General features: G+C 49.3%; 1 protein-coding gene across 1 annotated transcript in view; it reads left to right on the top strand.

Moving 5' to 3' along the window:
• The window catches only part of PRKCA (protein kinase C alpha), a gene marked incomplete at both ends in the record, with an annotated part of 433234 nt that extends 408346 nt beyond the window's left edge, over positions 1 to 24888 (top strand). Inside the window, 4 exons of the mRNA XM_080714110.1 lie at positions 9849 to 9956; positions 11530 to 11670; positions 18989 to 19036; positions 24724 to 24888. Coding sequence (XP_080570236.1) covers positions 9849 to 9956; positions 11530 to 11670; positions 18989 to 19036; positions 24724 to 24888 — 462 coding nt within the window. The remainder of the gene's footprint in view (positions 1 to 9848; positions 9957 to 11529; positions 11671 to 18988; positions 19037 to 24723) is intronic.
• Between the last annotated feature and the right edge of the window lie 652 nt (positions 24889 to 25540).

Below are 25540 nucleotides of genomic sequence, written 5' to 3'. Positions count from 1 at the left end.
GAACTTCCAGTTAAGCAAAGCACACTAGGTTTCTCTTAGGAGGCGGCTTATAGCTGAGACGCACGTGTGTTACTGCCTAACACGAAAATTCTGATCTCATGGCATCCGCATGTGTATCGTGTGGAGCGCCTGAACTGCGTTAACAAGCGACCTCCACGCCGCAGTGGTCACGCACGACTCAGATTCATTGCATGTTCTCGGCAGCCTCCTATGCAGCCTTGATGAGTGGCGCTGACCCACGCGGTCATTCGAGGACCAGCTTTCTTTTATTGGTTAGAGCCATCACTGTGTAGGACCTCAGATTCCTCTGCTGAATCATCTCCTCCCCTTTCCAGCCAACACTGACATGAAATGTTTTAGGACCGGGCCAGGATGGCACCTGCCGCTCCTGCCTGCGTTCAACAGGCAACTCCACCCCACGTGGGTGCAAAGAGGGAGGGAACCGCAGCCGGGCTGAGAGCTCGGCGAGGGGAGGCGGTGTGTGCTCATGGCGCACAGAAGAGGAGGAGGAAGGAATTATTCCTGGGGAAAAAAGTTATAAGTTATTCTTTCTGACATGTTGTATTCATCGTTCATTCATTCACCGACTGAATGTTTACTGTGTGTACAGAGATATCAGTGAATAGACAGAGACAGATTTTCTCCTTTCATGAGTTTATAGCTTAAAGAAGGAGAAAGACATCAAGGTGTGGGGGGGTGTAGTGTGTGTGTGTGTGTGTGTGTGTGTGTGTGTGTGTGTGTGTGTAGTTCAGAGGTGGAATGGCCCTGGTTCCATTCACACACACACACACACACACACACACACACACACATGAGATAAAGTTTAAACTGAAAGGACAGAATGTGAAGAAACATGAATACATGGCTAGAGGAAAAGCTTTCCAGGCAGAGGAAGGACAGGTACAAAGGCCCTGAGGCGGGAGTGTGTAGCCTTGTTTAGGGAACAGAGGGGAAGCCGCCATAGCCAGGCGGAGCAGAGTGAGCTCCCAGGAGTGGGAGGCTAAAGTCACAGAGGAAGAGGTCAGGGTCCCGTAGCCACGCAGGGCATTGCAGGACCATTGGCCTTGGCTCTGGGATGAAGAACTCTTGGTGGATTCTCTTTTATAGCTACCATTACGTCTCCAGTCTCTTTGGGATGGAGAACTCTTGGTGGATTCTCTTTTATAGCTACCATTACGCCTCCAGTCTCTTAGATACTAGAAGAGTGTTTAGATACTGAAAAGCACAAGGTGCCTGTGCTTATTGTCCCTCAGTGACAGTAGGGCTTGACTGACATCAGAAGAGTGGTTTGTTGACTTGCTTAGGTTTTTCCTCCTCCTTCAAAGCATTCTGGGGCCAAGTACTTTAGTGTATAAACACAGAAAAGCCAGTTGGTAGGAAGGCAGCCAGGGGGATACAAGTTGCCTGAGCCTGGAGCTAATTCCCCCTCTTTAAATTTTTGACAATAAAAATTGACTCTGAAATACCAGTCCTCATGGGAGCCCTACTGTTGAAGAAGGTGCAAAAGGCCAAGTTCCCCTCCTTGATTCCACCAGAGCATTCAACTCCGGAGCCCAGAAAACAAACCCTGCTTTCATTGAGAGTCAAATTTGCATATGAGAAGTGAAATCAGCGGGACAGAAGCTCAGGCTCCTTCCAAGGGTACTTTATAAGAGGTGACATAAGTTAACTATTGGCCAGCTGGAGCATAGCATCCCAGACATAGGCCTATGGCACATCCGCCGTCCCAGTGACTGGCTCCCTTTCCCCCGAAGCCTTCCTGGGGCTTCATTCCCTAGGAGAAAGCTCAGGGAATTCCCTGCTCTGTGAAGGAGGTCCACTTGGAGTGCTTTTTTAAAAATAGGCTTTATTTTACTGGTGTATTGTAGTTATACATCGTAACAAGGTCCAGAGTGAGAAACACATAAGCATTTTGAAGTCATGCATGCTGCAGGCCTTCTTTCCAGACTGGCCCTGAGAAAACGGAAGTCCTGCTCTCTGGAAAGAGAATGGGGAACCCTGTTCATGATACCTGCAGGGCTCTCAGCTACTGCTCCCCCCACCCAAGGGTTCCATAGACATTCTGGAATGTTTCCATTATTATTATTATTTGTGTGTGTGTGTGTGTGTGTGTGTGTGTGTGTGTGTGTGTGTTACTGGGGATGGAACCCAGGGACATTCTACCTCCGAGCTACACCCCCAGCCCTATTTTTTATTCTTTATTTTGAAGCAGGGTCTCACTGAGTTGCAAAGGGCCTCACTAAGTAGCTGAGGCTGTCCACAAACCACAATCCTCCTGTCTCATCTTCCCAAATGCTGGGATTACAAGCATGCATGCCACCACGCCCGGCTTATTTTTTCTGAGAGTCAATTAGCCTGCCTTGTTTGCAGCCTGTGAAGTCTTTCTAATCTCGATGAGAAATGGTGATATTCTTCAAAAACCAAAGCCACAAGGCAGCATCTCGCATCCCGATGCTGTGGTGGGCACGGATAACAGCCTTTGTTCCTCTAAGTCCTCCCCTCTCCCGCTGCAAACAGGTACCACCCAGGGCCCCTTGCCAGCTTCCTCTGGGACTCCTCCATGCCAATTTAGATGGTACATTCTGGGTACCCAGCCCAGAAAGGCTGTGCCCTAGGAACCACAGAGACCCCAAAAGGGAACAGCTGCTGTTGGAAAGTGTTGCAGGGGATAGGTTGGGGGGGGAAAGGTGCGTGGTGTGTGTGTGGAAAAGTAACCCCCCCACCCACTATCACACAGACAGACAGACAAACAGAAAAACCGTGGATTCTTGTCCTAAGCTAAGAATAAGTATTCATCGCTTGGACAGCTGCTGAAGATTTAAAGAAGTTTATTAAAAAGGTAGAAATATAGAGATAGTTACAGCCCTGTGCCGGAGAGGGGCACAGGGGGGCAATTCGAATGAAAATGCCAACGAACTCCAGTTTACTGAGTTTTTATCCTGTCTAATTCCAGCAGGTCCCTCTGATTTTTGGAGATCATGTTACCCCTTATCTCCAACCCCAGCTCTGCTTCTGTTATCTCTCCAGCCGAATTTATAGCCTAAAGGGGGAGACATCTCTGTTTCCAAACACAGGCCCAGATTTATGGCCTGAGGGGGAGGCATCTCTGTCTCCAGACACAGGCTTTTACCTTTCGTCTTCTCCCCCAAAATGTGTTAAATTGTTCTTAGGAATGCAAGGACATGTTAGCTAACCCTGGCTTTCTTAGTAAAGAAGACATATTTCAAGATTGGACATCTTTCCCAGTATCGACACATTAATACATTTTAAACCCTCTTCCCAATACCAGTACAGAAAGGAGGATTAGTGATGAAGCCGTCGGTGGGGTTGTGAAGCAGATTTGTCCTCCTTAACCACAGAAGGCTGAGGATGAGCAAGAAAACGCAATTGTTTGTTGCAAATCTCTTCTCCTTTGCTTTACTTATTGTCAGCAGCCGGCGGGGCCATTTTGTGTAAACAGCCTAAGTGTTTCTTTGGTTCTCGGGTTGCGTGACAAATGCTATGGCTCTGGGGGCATAAATAGCACTTACCCAACACGCTAATGAGCATATCACCCGCTGACGGTGCTCATCGTAAAGGGACCAGCCCTCTCCTCCCTGGCTTTTCTGCCAGGGTTATTTATGCCTTGACTCCATCCCTGGTGGAGCTGGAATCGGTACTTGATCTCAGTATTTGGAACTTCAGCCCAAATGGCCCAAGGTGCTCTCCCAGCCCCGACCCCAGGTCCTTAGTGACCACAAATAAATACAGCGGGGCCTCAATCCCAATGAGTGGTTTGTTAGGAAGTGATCGAGGACTCATTCTGTGCAGCATGGACCACCACTCCTCATCTGTCTGTTTAAAACTGACACATTGCCAGCCACGGTGGTGCACGCCTGGAATCGCAGTCCTTGGGAGGCTGAGACAGGAAGATCATGAGTTAAAGGCCAGCCTCAGCAACTTAGTGAGACCCTGTTCCAAAGTCAAAAATAAAATGAGGCTGGGAAGCGCTCACAGGTTAAATGCCCCTGGGTTCAATCTCTAGTACCAGAAAGGAAAAAAAAAAAAAAAAAAAACTCACAAATTACATATTGCCAAAGTGGGGTAAAGGGGTACAACCCACTGAGAACATTTTTACATGAGCCCAAGACTTGTTAATAGGTAGCTTAGCTTGGAACATTGAGTCCAGATTCATAGAAGTGTAAAAATAACCATGTGAATGAGGAAAATCTAAAATGGTCGTGTCCTAAGTACCTGGGCAACACATTATCCCCTGTGGTCCCCAGGCTGAGCCACTGGCATTATTGAAAAGGAAAATGAATATAATGATACATTGGCCTACCTTCAGCACCAAGGCCTGAGCACAGGCCATCACCTGTCAGAAGGCTCCTGGGGTGACTTGGAGAGGCTTATCAAGAGAATAAACACATTCACATCCTTCAGTACATAATCCCACACCTGGGACATGGTTCTTAGGAAATAATTCTGAGGAGGAAAAAATGATATGCACAGAGATGTTTATAGCAGCATTAGTTACTAGAATAGCAGTGATGAAAGGAATTGAAAATGTACCCATGGATAAATAAATCAGTCTGTGATGATCTATCACCCCGGTGGCACTCGGCTCTGAACAGGGATACTGGTGGCTACCAAGAAAGTGTCTTTGTCACTATTAGGAAGCAAAGAGCTCCAGATGATGCGTCATTAACTTGAAAATAATGGAAGAAAGCCTAGGGAGCCATGCAGGTTTTATGTTTAGATGAAAGAAATGCTACTTTGCGGACTACCCCTCCCCCAATATTGCATAATTTTAATTTAGAATAGGGCTTATTTCCGAATATGATGATGGTCATCACTACTGTTTACCAAATATTTCTGGTCTTCCTCTCTTCTGGCACATGGCAGGATACCTTCTTGGCTCTCCTGTAATTGAGTGGGATGCAACTAGGTCTGGCAATGAGATGTGAGTAGAAGTGTCCAAGGGAGATGCTTAGTGCCGTGGAGCCCCCATGGAGCCCCTGATCCTGCCTCTGCCACTCAGCCCAAGATGGTGGCCCCTCCATCAGGGTGAGACCCAAGTGACCCCAAAAGGGAGAGTCTTCAGCCACCCCTAGCGTCATGTAGCCTAGGCAGGAAATAAAATTTGTTCCCTTAAGCTTTGGAGATATTCCAGGCTGTTAATCGCTGCAGCAGAACCTAACCTATACTCACTAAAAGGGTAAGGCACAGTTAAGATAGGAATAATCACCTGGCATGGTGGCACACATCTGAAATCCCAATACTTTTGAGGCTGAGACAGGAAGAACTCGGGTTTGCAGCCAGCCTAAGCAACAAAGCAAGACCTTGTTTCAAAACAAAAATAAAATTGGCTGAGGGTATGACTTGGAGGTAGAATTTCCCTGGCTCCAATTCCCAGCACCAAAAAAACCCAAAAAACAAAATCAAAACATACGTAGATGCAAATAGTCTACATTTTGTAACAAGCCAATCTCAAAAGGGCATACCCATACATTGTATATCCCACTTATATGAGACACCTATACCAGTCAAATTCCTAGACACAGAAAGTAGAGCAGTGGCTGCCAGGGGCCAGAGAAGGGGAAGGCAAAGCTTGTGTTTAATGGGGACAGAGTCTCAGTTGGGAAGATGAGAGAATCTACAAATAGACAGTGCCGACGGTTGTACAACACCATGGTGCCCAGTACCATAGGACTGTGCACTTAGAGGTGGGTACAGTGGTTTGGGGGGGGGGGTCTTGGTTTGTTCATGGTGTTTGTTTGATGCTGAGGATTGAACCCAGGGCCTGACTCATGCTAGGCACCTGCTCTACCACTCAGCTAAACCTCTAGCCATGGAGGCAAATTTTATGTTAAATATATTTTATCACTACATGTTTGCAGTGGCAGAAACAGTAGGGGAAAGTATGCTTTTGATTCAATGGCCTTCCAAAGCTGGAGAGGGAGCTATCTACTGCTGAGCCTTCCGCCCCAGGCCAGTCCTCTTCTGCCTCTTTAAGGGCATTGTCTTTAGCTCGGTAGGTAGTTCCTGAAGCACTGAGCCTGCAGCTGTGAGGGAGGCCGAGGGCTCCCATCGGTCCCGTGAGGCTGGGCATTCATGGCGGGCCACTAGCCCAGTCACTGTCCGCACATGGCTGGAAACACCTGGGGCCCTTGGGTCTGCCCCAGTGCCCGTGGTACAGGACATGAATCAGCTCTGTAAAGTCACCAAGACAGAGTCTTCCCCCGCAGCAGAGTCCCCCATGCGTACCCGGCCCCACCATTCAGCATGGCCTACCCAGCCCACAGTGGCGGAGCCAGGGGTCATCTTCCCTGTCCAGCCGCCGGGGCGAGCATGACCAGGGGCAGCACTGGTGATGGCCCAGAGCCCAGGCTCCGAAGCAGGACACTGGGGGTGGAATCCTGATTCTGCCACAGACTTCTGCAGCCCTAGCCAAAGCACCAAGCAGAACCTGCAATCTCCCCATCCATGGGAGGCCGGTCCCCATGCCATAGGGCTGTCCCATGAGCAGTCCCCAGGGTCTGGCGTGTAGGAAGAGCCCCAGGGGCCAGTGTCGCCATTGTCCTTATGCCTGCTCTTCACCACAGACTCATCCTTCTCCACTCTTCTCAGTAGAGAGAGAGAGACCGTGCTGACCAACTTGAACAACAAAGGTGTGTCCTCTCCATGGGACATGGTCACAGGAGAAGCCCCAATGCTTGGGAACCCAGCAGGGATGGGATGCTGGGCACATCTTGAGGCTGTGTCCCAAGGGTGTTTGGACTTCGGTCACAGCCAGCATGGGATTCCTGCTACAACAGACCACTCTAAGGGGCCTCAGAGAGCTCTTCCATCCCCAAACTAAAGACTCACAGGTACTCAGAAGGCTGAGACAGGACAATCACAGGTTCTAGACCAGCCTCAGCAACTTAGTGTGGCCCTCTGCTACTGAGTGAGACCCTGTTTCAAAATTTAAAAAAAAAATAATAAAATGAAATAAAATAGGGCTGGGGGTGTAGCTCAGAGGTAGAATGCCCCTGGGCTCCATCTCCAGTACCAAAAAATAAATAAACTAAAAAAGATCCACATTGAATGACATAGCTTTCTTGACTACAGGACTTCTCCAGGCCTTTAACATGTAAATGTTAATGCAAATCTCTAAAGAGTGGTTTAGAGTACAAACTGACCCAGGAATATGCTTACAGGATGGGTGTCCTCGGGGGTGCTCTTTGGGGCGCAGGATCTCAGTGTCCTGTCCTAAGGAGGGGACCGAGAAGATTTGATGGTAAAAGTCCTCTTTGACCCATAGTAGTAGAACCTAATCCCTCACACAGCAGTTTCCATTTTGGAAATGAGCAGGTGTGGGAACCGCTCACTGGCGAAGCTGGTCCCCATGAGACAGATGGCTGTGGTGACCCCCATGCCCCGCACAGACTGCTCCCAGACACTGCCTGCTCTTCTGCTTTTTTTGGAGGGAAGAAAGGCTATAGCTGTGTTAATTGAATCATATTCCAGAAGGGTCTCCTAGGGACAAACTCTTAGGGCCTTGGCTGGAATCATCTACCACTTGTTCCTGCTTCTACTGGCCCTTGAGCATCTCCAAAGGGGCTGGGTGACTGTCACTCCTCCACAAAGTGGACCACACGGGCCAATGTCATGGGCAAGTGGCCTGGGCAGCAGCACTGATCCAAGCTCAGAAGGGCTGCAAGTTTGATTTAATGCTTTGCGATCCACATCTTAAAATTCTTAACCATTTTTAATAAAGAGGTCCAGAGCCGGGTGTGGTGGCACACACTTGTGATCCCAGTACTTGGGAGGCTGAGACAAGAGGATCACAGGTTCATGGCCAGCCTCAGCTACTTAGTGAGGGCCTCTGAAGCCCTGTTTAGAAATAAAGAACAAAAAATAGGGCTGGGGGTGTAGCTTGGAGGTAGAATGTCCCTGGGTTCAATTCCTAGTATCACACAAGTAAAAATAAAAACAAAAAATAAGAGGTCTAAGACCTGCAAATTATGTAGCTGGTCCTAAGCAGAGACCCTTGCAGGCCGTGTTGTGAGGTGTCCATTAGTGATCTGGGAGCAGAACCTCTGGCCTTCCCGCCTCTGGGAGATAGGGAGGCTATCCCCAGTGCAGATTCAGTTGGTTTGGGGCTCCTGGAGAGGAGTGGCCCCCAATCTGGAGCAGAACCCACACCATGTTTAGTTTAGTTGTGAAATTTCCCTCGGGCAAAACCCAGCCACATTTCTGGATCACTTGTTAGGGAAAATGGGTGTCCTGTGGGTATCATACAAGAAGCATTGAGAAGCCAGTGAAATCGAGTTCTAGACAATGCATGGACCCCAGGTCTGGACATCACTGCAGCTCGTGGCCAAGTTCAACCCTGGCTGGCCCTTCTCGGCCCTCTGGAGGTGAAGTGGCACATCTCCGACCTGCCCATGGGCCCCAGGATGCTGCGTTCCTTCCGCCCATGGCGCCAAGCCATAGCAGGCTGCCCTTGCCCCACGTCAGCTGATTCACAGGCAGGCTAATTTAAGCTCTCCTCACACACCTGTACACATCTACCAAATAAAACATCCTTTACACCAGACACTCACAACCAGAAAAGAAGCCTGTTTATTTCTATTTCTAGGTAAAAAAAAAAAAGCAAATTAGGTAGCACCAGCCTCTCAACTCTCATTCTCCCATACTCGGTCCCAAGTAGAGATCTTTTATGATTTGACGTGTTTCCCTTGGGACGTGTGGCTCCTCTGACCTGGCCCTGCACCCAGCTCCTAGTCAGGGCTCTCCCTGCCAGGGCTGCCCCTTGGTCTACCCTATTTGTGCTAAGCTCCAGGCTAGCCGAGCCAAAGGAGAACATTAAGAAATTTCCTGTAAGCCCCTTCCTCCTTTGTGCATCCCACAAGGCTGAGGGGTAATTGGATAGAGCTTTCAGGATTCAAGATGTGCTAGAGGAAGGAGCTACAAGGGCATCCTGGGCTCAGCACTGGCTCCTGAAGGATACTCACAGCCCCTCCCAAGAGGCCTCCTGTCTTCATGACCACCACCAGGCACCTTTCTTTGGGCACTTACCAGATATAGTGCACAGTGCCATATGCTGTAGACTCACCAGAAAACCCACTGTAGAAGACAGCAAGTGAAAGAGATAAGCCCCTTGCCTGTGTGCATCCAGCTAGGAAGTAGTAGAGCTGAGATTCTGGTCTAGACCCACCTGCCTTCCAAGCCATGGTGTCTCCCGGTGCCACCACGAAGGGATAAGGGAAGTGTCTGTGAAAGCTAAGCTCCCGTCCCTGGCACCATCCAGGCACCAGGCACCCCACAGAGTCACTCCATGCTGGGTCAGAGGGCTCCCTGTGAGCTCCTGCACCAGGAGACGCCCTGTTTTCCCATGTTCTGAAGTTCCCTTTGGGGCCCTAACTAAAGGTATTAAGCATTTGCCACCCTCCCGGCTTCTGAACACAGAGCCATCTGTAATCTGACTTGATCATAATTAGATTTTTAGCACATAATTACAAGATTAATGGATTAATTATAATTTATTTGCAAATCATTAGAAGCATTCCTCAAAAATGTTTTCCCTACAGATTGGTTTGGGTTGCTCAGGGCAAGATAATTAAAAGGACAAAGTTAAAAAATGAGAAACACACCACAGCCAGCCTCATTAAAGGTAATCAAATGAACCCTCAAGGTAATGGCGCCAACCCTGCCACCCGAGCTGGGTCAGGAAGCCTGGTCTATTCCTCTGCGCCAAAGTGGAAGTTCGGGCGTGAATTGGGTCTTCGGGCGTGAATTGGATGTTCAGGTGTGAATTGGGTCTTCGGGTGTGCTAATGAAATCTTCTTAAATGTTCCCCCCTCTTTTCTCTCCTGGAATAGCCTCCATTTGATGGGGAAGATGAAGACGAGCTATTTCAGTCCATAATGGAGCACAATGTTTCCTACCCCAAATCCTTGTCCAAGGAGGCTGTCTCTATCTGCAAGGGAGTAAGTAGACGGGCATGCCTTTTATGATTGTGGGTGGAGAGGACCAACAGGAAATACCTCTCCATTGCTTCTGAGAGACAGCAGAGAGGTACAGACACACACTGCTGCTTTGTGACCACCAAAAGCTTGGTGACATGCAGTGCGTGGTAGAACAAGTCAGGACAGAATGACTTAAACTCCAACACTTCCTGGGCCTCTGTCCCCTCGTCTTCCTGCTCCTCTATTCCCAACCCGTTTTGTAAATACTGTGGTTAATCACAGGCCCTCCTAAAGCATCAGTTCTTAGCTCTTCCCTCACTCAGTTTAACTTAGTTTTTCGTTTCTCTCCTTTTTTGAGACATACCATACATGCAGAAACAGGCACGAATTGTTAACATACAGAGCAATGGCCATGGATAAAATGGGCACACCCAGGTCAAGAAACAGAACCCTAGAAACTACGTTCGTCCGTCCATCGTCTTGCTGAATTTGAACTTTAAGCAGACGGGGGCCTCGCTGTGTGTGCCCTGAGCCTGGCTTCTTTCACTCAACTTTGCAAATGTAGACGCGGCCACACTGCTGTGTATGGTTGCGGTTCCTTCTCCCGTGCTGCTGTGAGGCGTTTATTGTGTGAACACAGCGGTGTGTTCACCCGCCCCCTCCTACGGGGTTATTTCGCTTTGGCTTGAGGCTATAACAAATAGAACTGCTCTGCACCTCTTGGGCTCTGTGTTCTGGTCAACATGCAAACATGTTTCTTTCCAGGTAATGCGTAGGAATGAAATAGTTGGTTGTGACTTTTAGCAAGTTGCTAACGGTCAGGTTTTAGGTCATGAAATTCTTTCCAGATCTTGTGAGGTGGAATGCAACGTACTCGTAACATTTTCTGGTCAGTTCAGTCACTTGCCGAGAATTTACCAGACATCCTTCAAGGGCAGCTGCCAGATGCTAAGGTCAGGGAGAACTGGCTTCTGCCTCCGAGTCAGCGTGGCCTCTGTGTACTGTAGTGGTCAGGTTGAAATTAACTAGCCACCTTCATCATTGCAGCAAGTGTTTGTCCAACCCACAAGTCTCTGATGATAATTAGGCCATAAATAGGCACATGATGCTTGGTATAGCGACCTATGTAATCCTGAACCGAGGAACTTTCGGTACATACAGTTTTTTAGTGATGGCCAATCTTTTCACTGTAACAGAAATACCTGATAAGAAGAACTTAGAAGAAAAGGTTTATTTGGCTTACAGTTTCAGGGGCTCAGTCCAGAGTCGGCCGGCTCTAAGGCAGTAGCATCTTGGTGGTAGAACATGGCAGAGGAAAGATGTCATAGACAGAGGAGGTGTCCAGGGATAGACACCATCCTCCAGGCCACGCCTCCCGGGACCCCTCCTCCAGCCACAGCCCCACATGCATTGCTAACACATGAGCCTCTCTGTGGGACATTTCATATGCAAACCCTGACAGTCAGCATCCTAAAACCTCACAGGGTCCCCACCGCCAAGGCAGGGCACTGTCCCTGAGAAGCCATCGTCATCCAACCTTCTTTGTTTCTCTCTCTCTCTCTCTCTCTCTCTCTCTCTCTTTTTTTTTTTTTAGCTGATGACCAAACACCCAGCCAAGCGGCTGGGCTGCGGGCCCGAGGGAGAGAGGGACGTGAGGGAACATGCCTTCTTCCGGAGGATCGACTGGGAAAAGCTGGAGAACAGGGAGATCCAGCCACCGTTCAAACCCAAAGTGGTGAGTCCAGGGAAGCAGCCTGCATCCCGAGCTCCAGCCCCCAGCCCTGGATGTGGCCCACCCATCTCTTCCCTTGAAGAGAGGAGGTCAGGGTCGCCTGGCCTCAGTATGGGGAGAAAAATGGCCTGGGACCAACTTTGTGCTGAGTCCTATGGCCTGAGCTGCTGGGATTCCTGCTGGCTTTGCAGAGTGGGGGCAAATGAAGGGCACCTTGTGCTCCTTGTCCTCAGGAGGCGGCTGCAAACCATGCAGACTGCTAGAGAGCCAGGGCGGGTCAGCGCCGGGATGACTCTGGGGACACGCTACCCCGGCAGAGCTGTATTCCTTGCCCAGGACCTGGGCAGGACTGGGGCCTTGCGTCTGTCTCTAGCTTGGCTTCGCGGGACCCTGAAGACGCATTCCTGCGTCTTCAGCAGCTTACACACTGAGTGGCTCACCCTGTTCTCTGGCTTCAAAAACATTCCTTCATTTCTTCTTCCCAATATCCCCATGAGATGGAATACCACGTGCCCACCCACCACCATGATGTGCCCAGGGCACCTGCTGTCTCTGCATCCCATTTCTAAAGGCTGGTCAATCTGCACCTGGCAACTCTGCCAAGCCTCGGACCGCGCTCAGCGGTTCCCCCAGGTGCTCTGCTCCCAAGACTGCAAGGAGGGTGGCTGTAGGTGCGCGGTCAGCATCAGAAGCATCCGCTGTGGCTCGACCCATATCTGTCTGTGTCGGATACTGCATGAGCAGCCACGGGGGACCGCTGGGTGGCAGAGATACTGACTGGGTGACACAGGGCTTTGTTCCCAAAGCAGCCTCTTCCTCTTCAATAGTACCTGTGTGTCCAAGAATAAAGCTGCTGCTGGTGAGCCCACTGGGCTTTATTTTTCTGGGACATTTTTAGAGCAGACTGAAGGAAAACTACAATTAATCAGGTCCGTTGGCTTCCTCCTGAATCATCGTTTCAAGCAGGCATGTTGTATCCGCCACCCCCACCTGGGACACGGGGCGGTCTCACGGGATCCTCTTCTCAGGGTAGAAAACCTGGTTTGAAGGTCTGAGGCTAGGATGGGCGGGGTGATGCTGCAAACAGCTTCAGTAGAAAATTCTGGATCGCCTTTGTTCCCTTCTGCCTTTTCTGTTTGTCTTCTTAAATCAACTGTGAAAGGTAGGCAGGCAATAGCATCCTAAACGCAACGCATTTCTTTACAGAAACAACATAGGAACACACAGGGATATCGCGTTCAGGCTTCAGCGGAGTGTAATTACTTGTCAATCACTTTCTAGAGAGAGCTGAGGTGCGGCAAAGCTGAACCTGGAGTACACGTTCTCTTTTCTATTTATTCTCACCTTGATTTCAGAAGAGGCTTGATGTGCAGAGTCTCCCATTTTTCAGGGACATCTAAAGCCCTAAATTAGCCGGGCGTGGTGGCGCATGCGCACGCTTGTAATCCCAGCATTTGGGGGGCTGAGACAGGAGGATCACTGTTCACGGACAGCCTCAGCTATTTAGCGAGGCCCTTTGCAACTCAGTGAGACCCTGTTTCAAAATAAAGAATAAAAAATAGGGCTAGAGGCATAGTTCAGAGGTAGAATGCCCCTGGGTTCCATCCCCAGTACTGCAAAAAGAAAGAAAGAAAGAAAGAAAGAAAGAAAGAAAGAAAGAAAGAAAGAAAGAAAGAAAGAAAGAAAAGAAAGAAAGAAAGAAAGAAAAAAAGCCCTAAACTTGTATGTAGGGGAAACCCAAAGTGGCTTAGCTCAGGCAGCCTACAATGTTTCCTGTTCACCTGGGGCCGTGGAAGTCACTGGAAGCAAGGTTTTTCTCCTGGCCGGCAGCTGAGGCCAAGCAATGTTTAATTTTTGTTCCTGGAGTGCTGCTGCCACTGGCTTACTTGTTTATATTAACTAAGTGCTGGTAACGGAAGAATTACCTGCCTTGGGCTGTAAAGAAGCAGTCCCCAGACTCACCCACAAGCAGAGATTGTGGTTCAAGTCCCTGGAACTGAAGTTTTCACATGAAAGGCTTTGCCTGGATCTGGCCAGAGGTGAGGACAGCTGTTTGCTCCCAGCAAAGCCACTGCGGGAGGCGCTGTGCACCGAGGAGGGAGGAGCCTGAAAGATTGCAACGGAAAGGCACGGATGCCAGGGAGGTTAGGTGCGCGGTGACAGGCATTTTGTCACAAAGCACCGGAGAGTCGAGGGTGAGAAGCCAAGCGGGGGCAGTTCTGGAGCCCGGGAGGGCAGCTGAGAGTCCGGGAGCTCGGGTTCCTCCAGTCCTTGCTCCGGGCTGCTCACCTGGAGCAGAGTTTGCCTCTTAATCTCAGTTAAGGGGCATCTCGTGGAAGGGCATTCACGAAGCACCGTGCTGGAGCGGAAATACCCTGCCAAGTGCAGCTGCTGCAGTGGAAGATGACAGAGACAAGCCACCTGGTCAGAGCTGCAGACGCACCGTGGTGAGCCCCGGCAGCAGGGGCGAGGGACGGCGGGCCAAAGCGACTCGAGGGTGTTTTCCCCAGCTTCCTCAGAGAAGGCTGCTTCCCTCGCCCCGGGATAATTCAAAAGTCAAGAGCTGACAGATGAAATGAAGAGCTGAACACCCCTGGATTGGTGGTTCTGTCATTTCAAAGAGAAACGCCCAACCAGGCCGCATGGCTGCCAGAGCTTCCGCGACCCATTCAGCGAGCTGTCCCCAGAGCACCAGGCCCTCAGCGGCCTCCACAAAGGCCCAAACAGCCTTGTCTGTCTGTGCCAAGTTTGCCGGGTGGGTTTCTTTTTTAGCAAGCGCCAGTGAATCCACTTCCCTGGGTCGGCAGGACGAAGGATGGTTAGCTGCTCTCACATGCAGTGCTGCACCTGGCTCCATGGAATTAAGCCTTTGCTTATTGCAAAGTATTGTTTGTAGGACTTAAGGTACTTTTAAGTATTTTCTGGGTGCTTTTGGAGACCAAATGTGTACCTGTAGAATCACACGCCTGTCATCTTTGTTTTACTTATTTCTCTTGTTTGAACTGGGAGCTGAGCTTAGGCGCCCTCTGCCACTAAGCCCTTTTTCTGTTTTATGTTTGTTTGTTTGTGATATTGGAGATTTAACCCGGAGGTGCTCTACCTCTGAACTATATCCTCCTTTTATTTCTCATTTGGAAACAAGGTTTTGCTAAGTTGTTGAGAGCCTCACTAAGTTACTGGTGCTGGCCTCAAACCTGCAATCCTCCTGCTCAGCCTTCCAAATATTGGGATTATGGGGTACATCACCATACCTGGCTCCTTTTTCTCTGGAGACAGAGTCTCACTATGTATCCCAGACTGGTCTCAAACTCACACCCCTGCCTGCGCCTCTCCAGCAGCTGGGCTTATAGGTGTCCTCTACCCAAGAAAGATTATTTGAGAATTATTGACTTTCCTACGGATAGCAGAAAGATATATGTCTGGACAAGCCCCAGGGCTTTTCTGGAGGAATCAGGGTTCCCCTGGTGTACAGTCTTTTTTACCATCTTTCTAGTTGCCAGAGTGGACATTGATAGCGTTAACCTTTAGGATCATGCAAACTGTGAGATCCCTCTGCAAATGACACTTCACGGTCAGTGTTGTGATCCATCAGGAGGCTCCACACAGGACGTTCCATCTCCCGGTGACATTAAGGTGAGGACCTGCAGGCAGCCACGGCCTGGATTCTGTGTAAGGTTACACGTAAAGGAGAGAAGAGAGTGACAGGGACCAGGAGTGCAGGACTGCACCGGTCTCAGCTGACGGCCATCTGGAGCTCTGAGCCGCGAAGGTCAGGAAGAACCTGTAACATCAGTCAGTAGTGGGAGAGTCCAGTCCTGAACAGAACCGGGCCTCTCCCCAAAGGGCTACCGTGTGCCATTACAAACATAGATGAATTTTTCTAGAAGACAGGATGGTCATTTGGCAGGAGCCTTTTGTGTGCTGGTTTATTTTGTAAAACAAAAACAAAGACATAAATGGTCCAGGCTGCACTGTCCTGGAGATGAATCAGCCCCATAAGTGTCTCTTCTTCACGACAAAAGCTCAGTGCATGCTGGTCCCTGTGACCTCAAGAAACCACAACACAGTGGACCCCCACCCCCTCCACACACAGGTTCAGCCCAGCATCAGCCAGACGGTCCCAGCAAACCCAAGGAATAAAAAAGACCCGCCAGTGTTCAGAAGACACAGTGCCAGGCGTGGTGGCGCATGCCCGTAATCCCATCACTCAGGAGGCTCAGACGGGAGGATCGTGGTTCGCGGACAGCCTCAGCTACTTAGCGAGGCCCTTCACAACTCAGTGAGACCCTGTTTCAAAAATAAAAAGACTAAAGAATAGGACTTAGAGTGTAGCTCAGAGGTAAAATGCCCCTGGATTCTATCCCCAGTACTGCAAAAAATAAAAATTTTAAAAATAAAATAAAAAGGACTGGGGGTAGGTAGAATGTCCCTGGGTTCAATCTCCAGTCTCTCTCTCTCTCTCTCTCTCTCTCTCTCTATATATATATATATATATATATATATATATATATATATATAGTCTCTGTGTGTGTTTACACACACACACACGACTCCATGTAAAAGAGATACTGGTTTTTAGATGTAAAAAAAAGATGTCACCTCTAAAAAGGTTCATCTTCAGTTAGGAGGGAGAGATAAGAATGTTCTTGCCCCCACCTCACTCCATGCCAGTCAGGAATGACACAGCCTGCCAAGGGAAAGGCACAGAGAGCCTGGGGAACTGCCAAGCTTTCTTTCGGCGTCTCCCGAGAAGCGGAGGCTCCTAGGCTCTGGTCGGTGTCGCTCTGGCCCTGGCCCATCCTCCCTGGCTTTCTTTGCCACTCCAGGAAAATGACCAAGAACAGCATTCAGATTTCCACTCACCCTGCCGGTGGTGAGGAGCGCCTTATACAAACACTGGAAGTGCAAAGTTCACTGAGTTTTCTCCTTTGAATTCTATCTGTTGGCACCAAAGAGCCCAATAGCTTATTTAGAGACCAGCCAGAAATAGCCACAGTGCTTTAATGACTATTAGAGAAAATTAATCTGTATGATTAACACCAAGAAATGTTCCAGAGTCGTTAGATAAGTAAAGCAATTTAAAACTGGGGCTGTCTCACAGAGTTGGCCTTTCTTGGGAAACCACTGTAGGTATTTATCAAAAAGAGATGGAAAATAAAGGATTTTTTTTTATCAGAATATTGTCTCCTTGCAGCAAGGTCCAAATAGAACATTAAGAACAAGCACAGATGCCACGATGTTCTTAGCTCATTTAGGGGATTTGATAAAGGTTTAATTACAAAGCTGATGCAGTAAACCCTTTTTATTAAAAAAAAAGATTATTTTGAAATAATTCCTAGCCTGGCATGGTGATGCACGCCTATAATCCCAGTACATGGCAGGCCGAGACAGGAGAATTGCAGGTTTGAGGCCAGCCTCAGCAACTTAGCAGGACTAACCTCAGCAGCCTAGAGAGCCCTTTCAAAATAAATAAAAAGGGCTGGGAGGTTATGTAGCCTGGAGGTAGAATGCCCTTGGGTTCAATTCTCAGTATAAGAAAGGAAAGAAGGAAAAAAGAAAGGGAGGAGGGAGGGAGGGAAGTTAGTTTTAGAATTGTGAAATAGTTGAGAATTGTATAAAGAATTTCTGCATTGTCCTTACTCAGATTCCCTAAGAGTTAATGTTTTATCATGTTTGCCTTATTCTTTTTCTATTCTATGAGCCTGTGCATGTACACACACACACACACACACACACACACACACACACACACACACACTTTTCTGAATTATTTGAGAGTACCTTGCAGGTATACTGCCTCTTTGCACCTAAATAATTTCATGTGTGTTTCCTAAAAATAAAGGCATCTCATGGTACAATTTTAATAATCACTCTGCAAAGTTGTCTAGACAGAGGAACGGGTATCCAGGTAAGAGACAGGCCCCGCAGTAAGCGTCCAGCTGATAGAGGTCCGCGGGGTGTCTGAGGGGCTCTCTTGAGTGACAGGCAGACCCTCCTCTTGATCTCCCCACTGAGCCCGCAGCGGTGGTGCTGATGAACATTGAGTCCCTCAAGACTTAGGGAGCTTTGCCGCCAACGGAGGAACCCGCGCCAGCCTCCGGAGGCCAGAACAAATCACATCATGGTGTATGCAGGTTTGATTTAAGCCCTTAAATGAATCCAAGACAGCATCCTTGACTTGGCGAAAGAGAGGCAAGCCATTGTTCTATTCTTTGACGATGATTCTCCCAAATACTTTTGTGCTAGCAAGAGTAACTAGAGAAATGCATCGTTTTTAAATAACCATCAATACAAATAAGCCGTGGAGTGTGGGGTGAGGGATGGCATAAATATAGACCTGTCCGCCTCACATCGTGTGGACTAACAAGTCCCCGCTGTCCAAAGAGAGGGCCCCGAACGATGACAGTCATTACGCAGTTTTGGGAAAAAGAGCCTTAAATCTTCTAAAGCTGGTCATTAATATAAAGAAAAGCCAAACAGAGCGCAAACTCTTATTCCATAGAAAATAGTCCACAATAAGCCATACATGCATGATTCTTACAGCCTTACACAGATAGCCTGTGTCTCTCGGGAGACTCGCCCATAAAGTCGCCTCCCACCAGGATAGCATATGTGCTTCTGAAATGAACCTCTCAGATGAGAGGTTAGGGAGGCACTGTTCAATTCTGTCAGAGACACCAAAGCCAATCTCTCTCTAGCCCATCACTAAACAGACACTGGCAGACACTAGTGGGGGAAGGGCCCAATCCCCTTCTTTTTTTTTTTTTTTTTTTTTTGATACTTGAGATTGATCCCCTAGGGACATTCTACCCCTGAGCTACCCCCATCCAGCCTCTTTTAGATTTTGTTTGAAACGGGTCTCGCTAAATTACCGAGTCTAGCCTTGAACCCACAATCCTCCTGTCTCAACCTCCCAAGTAATGGGATTACAGGCCTGCACCACCGTACCAATTCCCAATCCCTTTAAAACAGTTCTTCCTATTCTTATTAAAATGCTGTCTCTTCGTGGTAAAATACACAGTTAAGCAAGAGAGAAGGATAATGAAAGGAAAAGTGATCTCGCTCCTTCCCCAGCTCTTGGTCCCACGATTCATGATCTTTTCTGTAACCTCCAGAGACTTTCACGCCTGTGTATCCGTATGTGTAAATGAAGTCAGACGTGTTTCGCATCTTTCACAAAACTATGGACCACGGGGGTTTCCCGTGTCGGTCAGGCGGGCTCATGCCATTCTTTACACGGCCATCCCCGACCCTCGAGTTCCCAGGCCAGGAAACGACTGTTCTCCAAACGCTCTCCTCTGTCCATTCTTCTTCTCTCCAGACCATCCTTACCAAAATGCACTGGCTGCAGTGGGCATCCAGGCCTTCGGTGAGCGCCTCCCCAGGAACTCGGGTGACATGTGATGAGCGGAAACTAACCTCACTTTTGAACCCTTAACCCGTGTGCTGCCTGCCTCGGCCATGCACGGAGAGAGACCCCGCGCTGAGCATGCCCATCTCCACGGGAAAGGGCAGAGTGGGGGTCGAGGCCTGGCTGGAGCCTTCCACGCCTGGTCCTCGCCTCCCAGGGAGCCCCAGGCCTAACGCGCCTGCCCGCTTCTGCTCTCTGCTGTCTAACCTGAACAGGGAGCGTGTGCGAGCACACGAGCCAGAGGTGGTGTGACGCGCAGAGGTGATGGTGATGCTCTTGTGAATGCGCCCCACGGCACAGCACGGTGCTGCGGTCTCCCCAGCACTGGGGCTCATGGTTCCCCCGTGACCAAGGCCGTCCTGCCACGTCTAGTGACCGTGCGGGGCCTTCCACCTTCCCACGTTTGTTTCCTCTCTGTGTCGTTGGACGGCCCGCCTTTACACTTCCTTTGTTCTGTGCCCGGCCCGCTCTGCTGCGGCTTGATTGGTTTTGCTTTCAATTGGCTGTATTTCTGAGCGTCTCAAGTCCCCATGCGTGGCTGCAGGGTCATGTGGCTAAGACACCAAGGTACAGGGCAGGGTGGAGACCAATACGGGTATCACTCATGCCTGGGCCTCGCGCAGGTAAGAATCATAGCCCAGAAGCCACCCTCTGCCCAGCTCAGCCTCTTCCCGGGACACAGGGGCTCAGGAGTAGGCTGTGTGTCACGTGGACAGAGGGAGGGAGGGAGGGAGGGAGGGAGGGAGGGAGGGAGGGAGGGAGGGGAAGCACAGCCATCCCAGCTTCTAGGCAGGGGCTGCATCATTCCATCCCGTGTAACATCTTCGCCATGCCTGGCTTCCCCTTGGCTCATTTCATTAAATGATAAATGTTCCAGATGGGTAAGAATGTCAGAAATGACAAAGGAATGAATTTCTTCATCCAGAAACAATCTCATTAAGAGAGTTCCTTCATCCCTCACACTTCAATCCCATGCCCTTCCCATGCAGGGCACTTGGAACACCGCTTGCATGTAACGTCTGTGCCGCGCCTCACCATTTAGAGCGGGTCTCGCACACGCTGGCTCCCTCCATTCTCACCATGGCTTCAGGGTGTGGATGGTCGCAGCCCCATTTTACCTTCACAGAGAGATGACGTGATGACTGCCTAGGCCTTTGGAGGAGGGGTGCTAAGGATTGAACCCAGGGGCATTCTACCTCTAAGCTACACTCCCAGCCCTTTTCATTTGTTAGTGAAACAGGGTCTCACTAAGTTGCCGAGGCTCTCCTTGAACCTGGGACCCTCCTCGCTCAGCCTCCCAAGTGCTGGAATTAACAGGTGTGCACCACCACGCCTGGCTCCCCGGGGCTTTCGATCTCGGTCTGGTCCTTCAGTGATGGGTGTCAACAGGCCCAGTGAGCACAAGACACTACCTCATCTCCAGAGTCCCAGAGGCACTGACCTGGGCCACAACGTCCCAGCTAGCCAGCTCTGGGCTGCCCCCTGCCTCCCTCTCCCTTTCCACCCTGGCTGCATGGTATCTCACCTGTCGGCTGGCAAAAGCTTCCATTGGTGAAAGGCGAGGGCCTTTGGGGGTGAAGTGCTGGCACACCCAGTCCAGGGGATTTGCTCACAAGTCACTTTAACTACTGTTTGTGTTGGGTCACCTATAGCTTAGGGGCCACAGACAACCCTTACCTGCCTGTTGACACAGAGAGCCCTGGAAGCAGCCCTCCAGGTGGCTGTGGGAGTAACCTTCATCCCTGAGGCCTGCCGGGAGGATGTCCGCAGTCAGGCCAGCTACCCTTGTCCCGCTTCACTCATGCATCCACAGATCCGCGGGTGCCACTAGGTGCCCTCTTGACCCCTCATCTCTGTGCCTCTGCTTCTGGCTCAGCTCCAAGATGGCGCCCAAGGCCCACTGCCCACCACGCTGCTGGTTCTGAGTGAGACCGGTCCAAAAGTTGTGGGTACCTATTTTGGCGAGCACAATGGCCTGATGAACCTATTGCTTCTTTTTCCCAAGGATACGTAGAGTCCTGATTTCCATGGTCCTTTCTTTTTTATAGGGTGCTAGAAGTAATGTGAGGACCATGGCAGTTCTCCACATAATTTCTTAAAAGACACATTTCAAGATCATCTTCAGTTTTGCCTAAAGAAGGCTGTCTGTTTCTGAGCCTAATGTGGCTAATTGTAGAAGGCTCATTTTTTGAGAGTCCCTCCAAAGTGGAAAAATAAGTGATATTTTTCACCATACCGAACTCGCGATAAAAATCGTTAAACTTCCCCGGCCCCCTTGAGTGTGTGCGGTGGGGGGGTCGTCTTGAGTGTGTGCGGTGGGGGGGTCGTCTTCTGAGGGTCTCGCTCAGCATGAAGCATCCTTCTGGACCTTGGCACCTGCTCCTACCCCGGCCTCTGCCTCCAGCCTTCCTGGGGCTTGATTCCCCGTGGTTCGCTCAGTGCTCTCCTACCCCCGCTTCTTCCTGTGGCTCTTGTGTCTGAACCTCAGTGGTTGCTTTGGTAAGCTCTGCCCTCGCCCTGTCCTTGCATCTGATCTCTCCACCAAAGTGGGCCAGCTTAAGGAGAGCTTTCATTTGCCAAAATGTGTTTTCTCTCTGAGTCGGAAAATTCCAAAGAAATTTGGAATGAGAAGAAAGAAAGAAAGAAAGAAAGAAAGAAAGAAAGAAAGAAAGAAAGAAAGAAAGAAAGAGAGGGGGGGAGAGGGAGAGGGAGAGGGAGAGGGAGAGGGAGAGGGAGAGGAAGGAAGGGTGTTTCTAGTGGTGAACAGTTTTGAGACTAATAGTATCTTGCCATTCAGTGTACTTGCAGAGCAGAGAATGGCTTGACCCGGGGCTGGTGACTTCCCCAGAGCTCTGTGGTCATCAGCTGGATGGTGGCATGAACCTTTAAACAGCGAGGGGTCTTGCCCACTCGTTACAACCCTTGGCTTTACAGGCACTGGACGCCTCGTGGAGAACCCTTGTTGGGCCGCCAGCCATAGGGTCTGATGTCCTCAAGCACCCGTCCCTGTCCGTCCTTCCCAGGGTTGATGTTCCCGTCCCCTTTATAGCTTCTGAGAACTCGCCTTTTACTCTGCCTTTTATATTTCTTTGGCAGTAAGGCCATGCAGGGCTTTTTTGAAACTTTCCACTGGATGGCAATGTGTGGAAGCCCTTAAGATGGCATTAAAAAAAAAGGGGGGGGGGTCTGACTTTGCAAACTTTTCACAGAACAAAACCATAAATCCAAAGCTAGACAGATAGCTGTCTAGCCGAGGCAGAGAGAACATTTTACCTTAGCTAGCCTCACCCTTTCTTTGGGGACTCACATTCTTTATTGCTTTTTCCCCCCTAGAAATCCCTTCTTGTTCATCTTTGCATGATTACTGAGTATCAAGAGAAATATAGACCATTTTTTATTAAGGGAGCACATGCCCCAGCCTCTCAACACCAACAGTAGAGTCACTTGAATTCTTCTAAACTCTTCAGGTTCCAAAAGGGTATTTTCCTTAAAGCCTGCTCAGGCGAGGCTGGAGGACTTGCTTGCTATGCCCTCCCCCGGGGTTCTGCAGCTTCTCTGCTCTTACAGCTCTTCCTGCCTAATCTCCTTGTCTGATTCCTGCCTTTGCCTTCACACTGATCTGAAGACCTACTCAGACTCACAGTATAGTCTGGAGAGATCCCAGAGCTTCTCAACAGCAGCACATTAATCTTGGAGGATGGGATGGGAGAGTAGGTATCCTGAGTATTTTAGAATGTTTATCTATATTCCTCCTCTCTACTTCCTAAATACCAGTAGCACCCCTTGGCCAAGTCATGACAACGAAAAGTGGGTTCCTTAAGCGGGCAAAATCCACCCCTGGTTGAGAACCACTGGACTACCAAAAGTTGGGCTGTTTCTTTAGCCAGTCTTACCATTGCAGTAGGCTCTAAATGGGGTACCCCAATGGAAGCTGGGTTGTATTTTTGTTTGTCTAACCAATGAGTCAAGTGCAGCTCCTGATTAATTCCTCGCTCACTTCTTGAAGAGCCTCTTCCAGTGGCTCCGAATGGCCTATGCATGTGGGGCGATGTGGACTGCAGGCTTGGCCTCTGCTGGCCGTGGCTTTGAAGTACTTTGTACTCTTCCAGGGAAAAGCATCCTGAAAACACGGAGTGTGTGAGTGGAAGCATTGTCTGGGAGACCTGACTGTGTGATAAGGAGGCCTCATCGTTGTATGGCTTCCCACATCATGGTGGGATACTGTCTCCCTGGGTTCAGAGTGGATGGCTGCCTATTAAGATGAAAATACCTCCCCCAGAGGAAAGCTGTTATTTGTAAGGACCTTACTTTGGACTTAGGACATGCTTTCCACCTCAATAGTTCTTTAGGAGCAAGTTTTATTTGATAGAGATTGGGGATAGTATAATGAAACTAGAGTCTCAAGAAAACCATCTATAAGATAGAAAAGGGAAAAAAGAAGGGAAGGAAATCCAGCCCATGAGATTGGCCTTATTTTTTAAAAATGCAATATGTATTGAACTCTCACCACATGTATGTGAAACTGCACACTTAATCTTCAGAACAGCCTATGGAAGTGAGCTAAAATTATTCTCACAGTTTGTCTACAGCCATCCTCTGTTAAAGATCCAGGAATGCCTGATTAGAATAAAACTTGTGCTCACTCAGAGCTGACTCGTGCTGCCCCTGTGTCTTACCAGCAGGTAAAAGGGCAATCATTCGCAACGTGTTGAAAACCATTAGTGGTACCACCAGTGAAACTCCCAGCTCTGGGTCACCTGGGGTCCTAGCGACATGCCACAATTCTTCTTGGTGGCTGGAAAGTGACATGACTTCCTCCAAAACTCAGTCAGACTCCCAAACAAGGCCCTTGTAGACATAGTCGTGCATTGTGCTTCTCAGAGACCCTCACCAGGCAGCCATGTTTCACCCCCATTTGCACAGAGTGCCCTGGTAGACCCTGAAGGAGAGGACTATTTGAGAAAGACATCAGGCTTTTTTCCACCTCCCCAAGGCACCCGTGAGAACCCTTTCCAGCCTGAAGCCACCTGCAAATGAGTCCCACATTGGACTGTCTGCCAGTGCTGGCTCTGTGTAGATGTGCAGAATTCCAGCTGGGCACAGGAGTGCCTCTCCCACCTTTGCCACTACACCTACTGGCTGGAGATTCTAGAAAACCCCAGTGAGAAGGCAGAGATGTACAGAGTTTGCTTCATCACATACATTGTTTGCAAAAAAACCAGATGCGGGGCAGTAACATCACTTCCTCAGTTTAGGAGCAACTGCCTGTATCCAGTCCAGCCAACATCTGGCCTTTTCAACATGGCGCAGTGCATGCAGCATCTACGCTCATAGCTCCGCTTGCCCGGTGAGGCAGAAATGGAATAAGAGAAGCTTCTCCTTGTTGCTAACTTAATGCCAATGGTGCATTTCTACCCGGGATCTTCAATGTGGGGGGGAGTGTGAAGATTCACAATAGAGTAACTCTGTTTTCGCTGTGCCTGGCTTCTGATTACAGTAGGCCTGCAAGTCCTCCAAGATTCTTCCTGCTTACACAGGCCCAATTTCCCTGGGCCACGCTCATCCCCACGAAGTGCCCTTCGAGAGCTGTGCCCTGTGATTCGTAATGTTTACTGACACTTCCTTTTTCTTTTTTTTCTCCACAGTGTGGCAAAGGAGCAGAAAACTTTGACAAGTTCTTCACACGAGGGCAACCTGTCTTAACGCCACCGGATCAGCTGGTCATCGCTAACATAGACCAGTCTGATTTTGAAGGGTTCTCGTATGTCAACCCCCAGTTTGTGCACCCAATCCTACAGAGTTCAGTATGAAACTCACCAGTGAGAGCAAACACCTCCCTGGCCCTTCCCCCCAGCAGTGGGAAATAATCCTTAATTCTAAAATTTGAAGGTCATGGCCTTGTGTCTTGTTCCACATGGAGACCTGAAAATTATAGGGTTGGTAGTCTACATGTCAACAACTTTTCAGGGTCTCTCTCTTACAACCAAGAATATTATCTTAGTGGAAGATGACATAATGTACAGTGTCCAGGTTAACTCTGTAGAAGTCACATCTGGCTGTAGGTTAACTCTTTTTAGAAAGCAAACAGACTCCCCTCCCCCTTTTTTGGTACGATTTGATATATTCTAGCCCTCCATCTGTGGATTTTTACCACCTGGATCCCCCAGCCAGAAATGGTAGAGTGAACTGCCTCAGCCCAATAGGCTGGAAGAATCTCTCTCCAAGATGTCTTTGGAATGAAAGAATCGGGAGCCCATAGAGTTAGCGATGAGATATTGAGGGTGGGAGAGGCTGCAAGATATCCACCACTTCTGTTCTCTGCCTTGATACAGTCCCTAAAATCTGAGAGACCAGGATGAATCTAATCACTGTCCCTAAACTTCATAACCCAATCATAGTCCAGTGGTTTAAAAAAAAAAACTTCAGATGAGTATTGGGTGAGTCTATCATCTGTTACCCCAC

Source organism: Muscardinus avellanarius (assembly GCF_963383645.1).
Source record: "Muscardinus avellanarius genome assembly, chromosome: 16".
In the NCBI taxonomy this organism is placed as follows: domain Eukaryota; kingdom Metazoa; phylum Chordata; class Mammalia; order Rodentia; family Gliridae; genus Muscardinus; species Muscardinus avellanarius.
The sequence above is the reverse complement of the archived record's forward strand: the minus strand, read 5'-3'. Positions and strand labels throughout refer to the sequence as shown.